Source organism: Pneumocystis carinii (genome assembly GCF_001477545.1).
Source record: "Pneumocystis carinii B80 chromosome Unknown supercont1.4, whole genome shotgun sequence".
NCBI classification, from domain to species: domain Eukaryota; kingdom Fungi; phylum Ascomycota; class Pneumocystomycetes; order Pneumocystales; family Pneumocystaceae; genus Pneumocystis; species Pneumocystis carinii.
Window position 1 is genome coordinate 551,809 of NW_017264716.1, and position 12,667 is coordinate 564,475.

The following is a 12,667-nucleotide window of genomic DNA, read 5'->3' on the forward strand; positions in this document are numbered from 1 at the left end:
TAAATGAATGAAATGAAGTTTTAATTATTTTAACACACCATCTTAGTTTGAAACTATGCTTTATTTGGTAAAGTTTAAGCTTATCGAAGAGCTAAAGTTTATGATAAGAACAAGTCCAAGTTTGTCGTAAAAAAATCATTTCAAAACAACTTTCCACTCACCTGCCTACATCCAACTTAGAAACTACCCACTAAACTCCCTACAAAGAAGCGGCAATGGCACGGCCGGTTAAGAGGCAAGCACAAGGAGTACAAGGAGCACAAGATGACATTGATGAGAAACACCTTTTGGCTTTCATTGTGAAGGACAAATATGATAATGATGATAAATGCAAACAAGAACTCGAGAAATATTGTGAAGAGTTGAAGAAAGTAGATCAGAAAATCAGTGTGAATGATAAAGTTAAAGGACTATGTGAAGAGAAAGATAAAAAAAAAAAATGCAAAGAGCTGGAAGTTGATGAAGAATTGACAACTTTTGAAGGGGATCTTGACACTGCATTGAAAAATGGCATAAAAGATGAAGATTGTGAAAAACATGAAGAAAAATGTATACTTTTAGAGGAAGCAGACCCAAATAGTCTTAAGGAGAAGTGTGTCAAGTTGAGGGAAGGATGTTACGAATTGAAGCGTAAAAAGGTGGCAGAGGAGCTTCTTTTCAGGGCTCTCGGAAAGGAAGCTAAAGATGAAGCTAAATGTAAAGGAAAGATGGAAAAGGTTTGCCCAGTGTTAAGCCGAGAAAGCGACGAATTGATGTCTTTCTGCCTTGATCCGACTAAAACGTGTGGAGATCTGAAAAAAAAATCAGAAGAAGTTTGCAAGTCTTTAGAAAAAGAATTGGAGGTAAATAAATTAAAGGAAAAGTGTCATGAAAGGCTTGAGAAATGTCATTTTTACGGAGAAGCGTGTGATAAAACAAAATGTAAGGAGGATAAGACGAAATGCGAGGAAAAAGGAATCACATATAAAGCGCCGGAATCTGATTCTAGTCCGGTCAAGCCGAAGCCGTCGTTGTTAAGAAGTATTGGGTTGGATGATGTGTATAAAAACGCGGAAAAACATGGGATTCTTATTGGAAAATCAGGAGTGGATCTACCAAGGAAGTCAGGTACAAAATTTCTGCAAGATCTCTTGCTACTGTTGAGCAGAGATAAGAAGGAGACGGAACCAGAAAAGAAATGCGCCGAAGCGTTAAATAAATGTGATGCTTCTAAGTATTTGGATCATAATTTGAAAGAGTTATGCAATGATGGAAAGAAAAACGACAAATGCAAAGAATTACTAGATGTAAATGTAAAAGAAAGATGTACAAAACTCAAATTAAATCTTTATCTGAAAGGATTGTCTACAGGATATGAAGATAAAAAATCAGATCTTTTATCGTGGGTAAAGCTTCCAACCTTTTTTATAAAAGGGGAGTGTGCAGAACTTGAGTCGGAATGTTTCTATTTAGAAAATGCGTGTAATAATAAGATTGATGAAGCATGTCAAAATGCAAGAGCAGCGTGCTATAAAAAGGGACAAGACAGGATGTTGAATAAGTTCTTTCAAAAGGAATTGAAGGGAAAGCTTGGTCTTGTAAGATATCGTAGCGATCCTAAAGATTGTAAAAAATATGTGGTAGAAAACTGTACAAAACTTAAAGATAAAAGATACCTTTCAAAATGTCTTTATCCTAAAGAACTATGTTATGCGGTTTCAAATGATATTTTTCTTCAATCCAAAGAGTTAAGTGCGCTTTTGGATGATCAAAGGGATTTTCCATTAGAAAAGGATTGTGTTGAGTTGAAGGAGAAGTGTGATGAACTTAGTAGTGATTCATTATTGAATTTAGAAAAGTGTATAACATTGAAAAGACGCTGTGAATACTTTAAGGTTACAGAAAGATTTAGAAAAGTATTTTTAGAAAAAAAGGATGATTCGTTAATGACTCAGGAAAACTGTACAAAGGTATTGCATGAGAAATGTAATACTTTATATAAGAGGAGAAAGAATTCATTTAGTGTTTCATGTGCTTTACCAGAAGAAACATGTAGTTATATGGTATTCCACACAAGTCAAGATTGTAAATATTTAAAAGAAAACATCAAGAATGGAGAAATTGTAGGAAAAATTGAAAAAGCAAATGGAAATGAAGCAACACTCGAAGAACTTTGCACAACATGGGGCCGACATTGTCATCAACTTGTGGAGAACTGTCCAGATCAGTTGAAAAAAGAGAATGGCAATAATCATAACTGCGAAGCACTCGATGAAAAATGCAAGGAAACCTTTCAAAAGTTGAAATTAGAGGATGAGTTGACTCATCTGTTGAAGGGCAGTTTAAAAGATGAAAATGAATGTAAAAAAACATTAGAAAAGTATTGCCCTGAGTTGGAAAAGAATGAAGCATTCAAAACTCTGTATGGTAAATGTGATGATAATACCAAGGGAAATGTTTGCACAAAATTAGTTGATAAAGTAAAAAAGAAATGTCCTACTTTAAAAACCGATCTAGAGGAAGCGAAAAAAGAGTTGAAGGTCAGGAAAGAAGAATACGATGCGCTCAAACAGGCGGCAGAAAAATCTACAAAGGAAGCTAAGTTATTGCTATCAAAGTCTGGAAAAGCCGCAATGCCAACTGCGCAGAATGGCAGTGATTCTACACTAGTACCGCCACCACAACAAGCACCAGCAGGGTCATCAGGATCAGGGTCACCACCAGCAGTGCCACCACCACCACCACAAAATGGAACGCCAGACACACCAGATGGAACATCAGGCACACCAAGTGGAACACCAAGCACAACAGGTCAAACGAAGAATAATGCAAAACTTGGACTCGTTAAAAGAGCATATGTAGATGGAGGAGTATCAGAAGCAGAGGTAAAAGCATTTGATGCAACGACGGTAGCATTGGAGATGTATTTGGAATTGAAAGAGGAATGCAGCGCTTTACAACTAGATTGCGGTTTTAGAGAGGAATGTCAGGAATCTAAACAAGCTTGCGAAAAAATAGACGAGTTATGCGGAGGAATAAAACCATTAGAAATTAAGCCTCATCATACAGAGACGCAAAAAGAAATCTCAACCACTACGACGACCACTACGACGACTACTACCACAACTACTACCACAACTACGACGACAACTACTACTACAACCAAGCCGGGAAGTGGAGGAAAAGTAACAGAAGAGTGTACAATGATACAAACAACAGATACATGGGTAACGCGTACGTCATTGCATACGAGTACGACAACGAGTACGTCGACAGTGACGTCGACAGTGACGTTGACCTCGATGCGCAAGTGCAAGCCTACCAAATGTACCACCGATTCAAACAAAGAGACAGATAAAGGAGGAGAAGAAGGAGAAGAAGATGTAAAACCGAATGATGGGATGAAAATAAGAGTTCCTGATATGATTAAAATAATGTTGTTGGGAGTGATTGTTATGGGGATGATGTAAATGAATGAAAAAAATGTTAATAGAATGAAAATGTGCATATATCCATTGTTTATATATAATAGAAATGTAAATGAATGAAATGAAGTTTTAATTTTAACACACCATCTTAGTTTGAAACTATGCTTTATTTGGTAAAGTTTAAGCTTATCGAAGAACTAAAGTTTATGATAAGAACGAGTTCAAGTTTGTCGTGAAAAATCATTTCAAAATAACTAACTTTTCACTCTACCCATATTCAATTTAGAAACAACCCACTAAACTTCCTACAAAGAAGCAGCAATGGCACGGCCGGTTAAGAGGCAAGCATCAGGAGCACCAGCAGCAGAGGAGATTAAGGAGGAACACCTTTTGGCTTTCATTGTGAAGGACAAATATGATAATAAGGATGAATGCAAAAAAAGGCTCAAGGAATATTGCGATGATTTGGAGAAAATAGATGGGAAACTAGAGAATGTGGATGATAAAGTTAAAGGACTTTGTGAAGGGAAAGAGAAAAAATGCGAAGAACTGAAAGACAAAGTTAAAAATGAACTTGAAGCATTGTCAGATGACATACAAGATGATGAATGTGAAAAATATGAAGAAAAATGTATACTTTTAGAGGAAGCAGACCCAACTAATCTTAAGAATGACTGTGTCCAGTTGAGGGAAGGATGTTACAAATTGAAGCGTGAAAAGGTGGCAGAGGAGCTCCTTTTGAGGGCGCTCGGAGGGGATGCTAAAGATGATGGTAAATGTAAAGAAAAGATGAAAACTGTTTGCCCAGTGTTAAGCCGAGAAAGCGACGAATTGATGTTTTTCTGCCTTGATTCGGATGGAACGTGTAAAGCGCTGAAAACAAAATTGGGCGAAGTTTGCCAGCCTTTAAAAGTAGAGCTTAAAAATAACGAATTAGCGGAGAAGTGTCATGAAAGACTTGAGAAATGTCATTTTTATGGAGAAGCGTGTGATGATTCAAAGTGTGATGAGGATAAAAAGAAATGCGAGAAAAATGGAGTCATATATAAAGCGCCAGAATCTGATTTTAGTCCGGTCAAGCCGAGGGCGTCGTTGTTGAGAAGTATTGGGTTGGAAGATGTTTATAAAAGAGCTGAAAAAGAAGGAATTCTTATTGGAAAAGTAGGAGTGGATCTACCAAGAAGGTTTGGTGATGATTTTCTGAAAGATCTCTTGCTAGTGTTGAGCCAAGATGAGGATAAGACGGATGCAACAAGTAAATGCACTAAAGCGTTAGGAAAATGTGATGCTTCTAAGCATTTGGATGATGATTTGGAAAAGTTATGTGATGATAAACAAAATAATCAAAAGAAATGCAAAGAATTACTAAATGTAGAAGAAAGATGTACAAATCTCAAATTAAATCTTTATCTGAAAGATTTGTCTACAGAATATGAAAAAACTAAAAAATCAACACTTTTATTCTGGAGAGAACTGCCAACCTTATTTACAAAGGGAGAGTGTGCAGAACTTGAGTCGGAATGTTTTTATTTAAAAAAGGCGTGTAAAGATAAGGAGATTGATGAAGCATGTCAAAATGCACGAGCAGCGTGCTATAAAGTGGGAAAAGATAGGATGTTGAGTACGTTGTTTCGAAAGGAATCGAAGGGGGAGTCTGGTCATAAAAGATATTATAACCATCCTGAGGAATGCCAAAAATCTGTGGTAAAAGACTGTAAAAAACTTGAAAATAAAGATAAGAGATACCTTCCAAAGTGTCTTTATCCTAAAGAACTATGTTATATGCTTTCAGATGATATTTTCCTTCAATCCAAAGAGTTGGGAGCGCTTTTGGATGATCAAAGGGATTTTCCATTAGAAAAGCATTGTGTTGAATTGAAGGAGAAGTGTGATGAACTTGAAACTTATTCACATTCGAATTCGGAAAAGTGTATAACATTGAGAAGGCGCTGTGAATACCTTAGAGTTTCAGAGGAATTTAGAAAAGTATTTTTAAAAAGAAAAGATCATGCATTATATAATGAGCAAAACTGTACGGAGGTGTTGCAAGAAAAATGTAATACTTTATATAGGAGGAGAAAGAATTCATTTAGTGTTTCATGTGCTTTGCCAGGAGAAACATGTGAATATATGGTATACCGTACAAAAGATGAATGTTTTTATTTAAGTGGCAACATGGAGGATGAAAAAATTGTAGAAGAAATTGGAAAGAAAAAAGCAAATGAAACAGCACTCGAAGAACTCTGCACAACATGGGGCCGACATTGTCACCAACTTATGGAGAATTGTCCAGATAAGTTGAAAAAAGAAAGTGATAACGAAGATCATAACTGTGACAAACTCGAAGAAAAATGCAGTGATACCTTTAAAAAGTTGAAATTGAAGGAGGAGCTAACTCATCTGTTGAAAGGAAGTTTAAATGATAAAAAAAAATGTACAGAAACATTAGGAAAGAATTGCACTGAGTTGCAAAAGAATGATACATTCAAAATTCTGCTTAGTGATTGTAAAGATTCCTTGGAAAATGTTTGCACAAAATTAGTTGAAAAAGTACAGAAGAGATGTCCTGCTTTAAAAACCGATCTAGAGGAAGCGAAAAAAGAGTTGAAGGTCAAGAAAGAAGAATATGATGCGCTCAAAAAGGCAGCAGAAGAATCCAGAAATAAAGCTAGCTTATTGCTATCAAGGTCTAAACAAGCCGTAACACCAAGTGGACAGAATGGCAGTGATTCTGTACCAGCACAGGTACAGCCAGCACCAGCAGGGCCACCATCAGCACCAGGGTCGCCATCATCACCACCATCACAAAATGGAACGCCAGGTGCACCAGATGGAACGACAGACACAGCAGGTGGAACGACGAATAATGCAAAACTTGGACTCGTTAAAAGAGCGTATGTAGATGAAGGTGTATCAGAAGCAGAGGTAAAAGCATTTAATGCAACGACAATAGCATTGGAATTGTATTTGGAATTGAAAGAGGAATGCAGCGCTTTACAACTAGATTGCGGTTTTAAAGAGGATTGTCCAGATACTAAACAAGCTTGTAAAGAAATAGAAGAGTTATGTAAACTGGAAGCATTAAAAGTTGCGCCTCATCATACAGAGACAATAACAGAAACGAAGACAGAAACGAAGACGGAAACAAAGATGGAAACAAAGACTGATGACAAGGCTGATGAGAAGACCGGTACGAAAACTGTTACAGAAACCAAGACAATAGGTGGAGGAAAAGTAACAGAAGAGTGTACATTAGTCAAGACAACAGATACATGGGTGACGAGTACGTCATTGCATACGAGTACGACAACGAGTACGTCAACGGTGACGTCGACAGTGACGTTGACTTCGATGCGCAAGTGCAAGCCTACCAAATGTACTACTGATTCAAGCAAAGAGACACAGAAAGAAGAAGAAGAAGAAGTAAAACCAAATGATGGGATGAAAATAAGAGTTCCTGATATGATTAAAATAATGTTGTTGGGAGTGATTGTTATGGGGATGATGTAAAATGAATGAAAAAAATGTTAATAGAATGAAAATGTGCATATATCCATTGTTTATATATAATAGAAATCTAAATGAATGAAATGAAGTTTTAATAATTTTAACACACCATCTCAGTTCGAAACTATGTTTTATCGGGTAAAGTTTAAGCTTATCAAAGAGCTAGTAAAGATTATGATAAGAACATGTTTAAATTTGTTGTAAAAGTACTTGAATGAATGGATTATCGTGAAAAAAAGAGTTCTGCGTATCTTAAAGAATTAGTAGGGGTTATCATTATTTTAAAAAAAAAGAGTCAAGTATAAAACCAGCGTAAAAAGAGTCCATCTCATCTCATTACAAACAACGACTCCAGTCTAAAATGATTGTAAAATGGATCTATCATGAAACACTAACCACTAACCCTAACCCTAATCCCACTAACCAGAGAAAGAAGTTATCTTGAACTCATTAAAAGAAGATTTGGAATTGGAGAGCTTTATGATCATCATAAAGAGAAACATTAGATCGATTGAAAATGGAATGATCATGAAAACTTGTAACCCTAACCCTAACCCTAAACTGAGTAGCCAGATCACCCGACTCTTCTAAAACCACTAGAATTTCATTGCAAAATGAGTCAACTGAATGTCCATTTAAAAAGAAGTACTAAGATTTATTCAATTCTTTTATTATTTTAAAAAGAAGAGGAAACTTTATAACTACTTTAAAAAAGAAGAGCAAACTTTATGATTACTTTAAAAAAAAAATAAAATCCAAGTTTGTTGTAAAAAACCAGTAGAATTATTGCAAGAAAATTGATAAATTTTATGATTATTTCAAAAAAATTAATAACTCTAAAATCACTGGAAAAAACTAGTGAAATCTATTGTTTATTTAAAAAAAATAGTAAAATCCAAGTTTGTTGTAAAAAAATTATTTAACTCTACGCTAATTACAAAAGAACTAGTGAAATCAATTGTTTATTTAAAAAAAATCACTAAACTCTAAGATCATTGGAAAAAAATAGTGAAATCCAAGTTTATTGTAAAAAAATTAATTAACTCTAGGCTAATTACAAAAGAAGTAGTGAAATTTATTACTTGTTTTAAAAAAATTACTAAAATCTATTGTTTATTTTAAAAAGACAAGTAAACTTTATGATTACTCCAAAGAATTAGTAGAATCTATTGTTTATTTTTAAAAAATCAGTAAACTCTACGCTAATTACAAAAGAACTAGTGAAATCAATTGTTTATTTAAAAAAAATCACTAAACTCTAAGATCATTGGAAAAAAATAGTGAAATCCAAGTTTATTGTAAAAAAGTTAATTAACTCTAGGCTAATTACAAAAGAAGTAGTGAAATTTATTACTTGTTTTAAAAAAATTACTAAAATCTATTGTTTATTTTAAAAAGACAAGTAAACTTTATGATTACTCCAAAGAATTAGTAGAATCTATTGTTTATTTTTAAAAAATCAGTAAACTCTACGCTAATTACAAAAGAACTAGTGAAATCAATTGTTTATTTCAAAAAAATTAATAAACTCTAAAATCATTGAAAAAAACTAGTGAAATCCAAGTTTATTGTAAAAACGATTAGAATAATTATAAAAGAAGTAATAAACTTTATGATTATTTAAAAAAAAAGAGAAAACTTTATGATTACTTTAAAAAAAATAGTCAAATCCAAGTTTGTTGTAAAAAAAATATTTAACTCTACGCTAATTACAAAAAAAATAGTGAAATTTATTACATGTTTTAAAAAAACTAGTGAAATCTATTGTTTATTTAAAAAAAAAATAAAATCTGTTTATTATTTTAAAAAAACTAGTGAAATTTATTACTTGTTTTAAAAAAAAAATAGTCAAATCCAAGTTTGTTGTAAAAAACCAGTAAAATGATTGAAAAAAAAGTAGTGAAATCTATTGTTTATGAAAAAGAGTCTATGATTATGATAAAAAAAGAGTTAGAGATTGCTTATCGTGAAAAAAAACGAATCCATCTGTTTAGCAAAAATTAGTCTGTCGTTAGGGCGAAGCTAGTGGTGATTTAATAAAAGTAAGCCATTCAATAAGGTTGAATTGAATTAAAGAGATTGATTTGAGAGATGTTTTTATTTAAAAATAATTTAAAAAAAAAAGAAAAGATTTTAAAATGAAATTTAAAAATGAAAATAAAAATAAAAAAAAATGAATAAATTGGACAAGTTGAGTTGAATTTTCATTGATAAATATAAGAAATGAAAGGATAACGTAGGTTTTATTAAAAAAAAGATGTCCATTTAAAAATATCTTTAATTTAAAAAAAAAAGATTTTAAAATTAAAAATGAAAATGAAAAATAAAAATGAAATCTAAAAAAATTTGTTGAATAGATCAAGTAAGATTGAATTGATTTTTCATTAGTAAAGATGAGAAATGAAGGGTTAGAGTAGGTTTTATTAGAAGTACAATTCAATGAAATTTAAAAGGATTTTAAAAATGAAATATAAAAAAATTATTTAGCAGTCAATTATATAAAAATGAATTGATTTTTACTACTAGAAATGAGAATTTAGAAATAATTTTGTTAGAAGTAGAATTTTTTGTTAAAACTAAAATTAGATGAAATTTAAAATTAAAAATGAAATTAAAATAAAAAATGAAATGTAAAAAAATTTATCAATACTGGATTATGTAAAAAAGAATTCATTTTTCATTAGTAAATATGAGAATTTAGAAATAATTTTGTTAAAAGTAAAATTAAATCAAATTCAAAAGGGTTTTAAAAATGAAAGTGAAATTAAAAGTGAAATTGAAAATGAAATGTAAAAAAATTAACAATTAATCAAATGAAGTAGAATTGATTTTTTATCAACTAAAAAGAGATGAGAATTTAGAGATAATTTTATTAAAAGTAGAATTAAATCAAATTTAAAAGAATTTTAAAAATAAAAGTGAAATTAAAAGTGAAATTAAAAGTGAAATTAAAATGAAATGTAAAAAAAATTGTTCACACTTGATTATATGAAAATGAATTGATTTTTCAATAGTAAAGATGAGAATTTAGAAATATTTTTATTAAAAGTAGAATTAGATGAAATTTAAAATTAAAATGAAATTAGAATAAAAATTAAAATAAAAAAATAAAAAATGAAATCTAAAAAAATTGTTAACAATTAATCAAATGAAGTAGAATTGATTTTTTATCAACTAAAAAGAGATGAGAATTTAGAGATAATTTTATTAAAAGTAGAATTAAATCAAATTTAAAAGGATTTTAAAAATAAAAGTGAAAATGAAAATGAAATTAAAATGAAATGTAAAAAAATTGTTCACAGTTGATTATATGAAAATAAATTGACTTTTGATTACTAAAGATGAAAATTTAGAAAAATTTGTTCACACTTGATTATATGAAGTAGAATCGATTTTTTATTGACTTAATAAGAATTTAAAAATAATTTTCTTAAAACTAGAATTTTTTGTTAAAATTAAAGTTAAAAATGAAATTTAAAATGAAAATGAAAATGAAATTAAAATATAAAAATGAAATCTAAAAAAACTGTTAACACTTGATCAAATGAAGTAGAATTGATTTTTTATCAACTAAAAAAAGATGAGAATTTAAAAATATTTTTATTAAAAGTAGAATTAAATCAAATTTAAAAGGATTTTAAAAATGAAGATGAAATTAAAAGTGAAATTGAAAATGAAATATAAAAAAATTATTTAGCACTCAATTATATGAAAATGAATTGATTTTTCATTAGTAAGATGAAAATTTAGAAATATTTTTAACAATTGATCAAATGAAGTAGAATTAATTTTTTATTGACTAAAAAAAATAAGAATTTAAAAATAATTTTGTTAAAAGTAGATTTTTTTGTTAAAAGTAGAATTAGATGAAAATTAAAGTTAAAAAGAAGAGAGTAGAGAGAGAGGAGAGTAGAGTGAGAAGAGAGAGAGTAGGATGAGAGATACTTCTGTTTAAAATAAAAAGTATTGAATTATTTTGGAGTAACGTCGATTTGATGGATTGTTTATAAAAAAGATTAGAGAGTATTTTAAAAAAGAGAAAAGGAAAAGTTGAATTAAATAGATCGTTTAATTGTAAAAAGATGAGATTACAGAGATATTTAAAAGGAAGAGATTAAAGTGAATTTTAAAGAAGAGAGAGTAGAGGGAGAAGAGAGAAGAGAATAGAATGAGTTTTTAAGGAAGAGAGTAGAGTAGGAGATACTTCTGTTTAAAATAAAGTATTGAATTATTTTTAAAAAGGACAAATTGAATTGAATAGAATAGATCTTCTCTTGGTAAAAAGAAGAGAGTAGGGTGAGAAGAAGAGAGTAGAGGGAGCTTTAAAAGAAGAGAGAGTAGAACGAAAGATATTTTTGTTTAAAGTAAAGTATTGAATTATTTTTGGATTAAGATCAATTCGATGGATCGTTTATTCATAGAAAGAAGATTGGAAGGAATTTTAAAAAGAAGAGATTAGAGTGAGTTTTAAAAGGAAGAGAGTAGAGTAGAGAGTAGAATAGGAGATACTTTTGTTTAAGATAAAATATTGAATTATTAAGAGGGAGAAACGTCAATTGAATAGATCATTTGTTTTAAAAAGGGGTAACATCGAATGGATGGCGCTTCTAAGGAATGCGACTACTGAGGAATGCGACTACTGAGGAATGTACGTCCGAGGAATGTACAGGGTACAGGAACAGGGTACAGGGGTGCGTGGGAGTATAAATAGGAGGGAAGGAAATAGGGTGGGTGGGGCGGTGGTTGGTGGTGGTTAGAAAGGGTTAGGAAGAAGAGAGGGGGGGGAGAAGAGAATAAAGAGGGGGGAGTAGAAAAAAAGAATAAGAGGGGGGGGTCGAAAGTCACGTGACGGAGTACACGGTCACGTGGAGATAAGACGAAGTCACGTGGCGATAAGCGGGAGTAGGAAGTAGAGCAAAGTACTGGGTTAACGTAAGTAGGAAGTACTTTGTGGGCGTAAGTAGGAAAGGTTAACGTCTATTCACAAAGTGCTAGTACTTGGTGGACGCAAGTAGAAAAGGTGATGTAAGCAGTACAGGGTTAACGTCAATTCACAAAGTGCTCCGGGTAGGTGTACGCAGAATGTGGGTCAGTCAGCGGAGGGAGTACTTAGTCGGGGAAGTGCTAGAAAGAGGTGGGCGCAGAAGTACTGGGTGGGCGTAAGTAGGGTTAGGTGACGTCTGTTCACAAAGTGCTAGTTCTGGGTGGGCGTAAGTAGGAAAGGTGGGTGTAAGTAGTAGTAGGTTAACGTCTGTTCACAAAGTGCTAGTAGTAGGTTAACGCAGGGTGAAGTGCTATGAAGGTAAGGTCAAAGTCACGTGACCAGTAGAAGTCACGAGAATAGGTAGGAAGGAGTTGTAGTAGGTAGGTTCGAGTCCTGAGATTACGCAGAGGGGGCAGGAAACGCAAAATGAAGTGCTATGAAGGTGGGGTCAAAGTCACGTGACCTAGGCCGAAGTCACGTGATGTAAAGTTGATTACGTAAGCAAGGAAGTCACGTGACGAAGAGTTGATCACGTGACACTGACGAAGAGAGCACGTGACTTTGACCAAGAGAACACGTGACTTTGGAATGAAAAGATACGGGAAATCTGAAACAAGCAAACGAAAGCTAAGAATTTAAATATTACGCCACCAAGTTTACTGGTTAGGGGGGTTAGGTGGTTAGTACGTTAGGGTTAGGGTTAGGGTTAGGGTTAGGGTTAGGGTTAGGGTTAGGGTTAGGGTTAGGGTTAGGGTTTAGGGTTAGGGTT

The 12,667-nt window shown here is 32.3% G+C and overlaps 3 protein-coding genes across 3 annotated transcripts; all 3 read left to right on the forward strand.

The window, feature by feature from the left end:
• Window positions 1-215: 215 nt before the first annotated feature.
• T552_01115 (hypothetical protein) lies at window positions 216-3,449 on the forward strand (the record flags this gene model as incomplete). Its single annotated transcript, XM_018369707.1, has 1 exon — window positions 216-3,449. One exon carries the CDS (start codon window positions 216-218, stop codon window positions 3,447-3,449), a length of 3,234 nt encoding a protein of 1,077 aa, XP_018226898.1.
• Window positions 3,450-3,725: 276 nt separating this feature from the next.
• Window positions 3,726-6,966, forward strand: T552_01116 (hypothetical protein). Its single transcript, XM_018369708.1, has one exon. The coding sequence runs from the start codon at window positions 3,729-3,731 to the stop codon at window positions 6,915-6,917; it is 3,189 nt and encodes a 1,062-aa protein (XP_018226899.1). The 5' UTR covers window positions 3,726-3,728; the 3' UTR covers window positions 6,918-6,966.
• Window positions 6,967-11,528: 4,562 nt separating this feature from the next.
• On the forward strand, window positions 11,529-12,194 carry T552_04101 (hypothetical protein; the record flags this gene model as incomplete). Its single annotated transcript, XM_018372152.1, has 7 exons — window positions 11,529-11,597; window positions 11,641-11,676; window positions 11,726-11,774; window positions 11,812-11,857; window positions 11,904-11,939; window positions 11,986-12,077; window positions 12,130-12,194. 7 exons carry the CDS (start codon window positions 11,529-11,531, stop codon window positions 12,192-12,194), a joined length of 393 nt encoding a protein of 130 aa, XP_018226900.1.
• Between the last annotated feature and the right edge of the window lie 473 nt (window positions 12,195-12,667).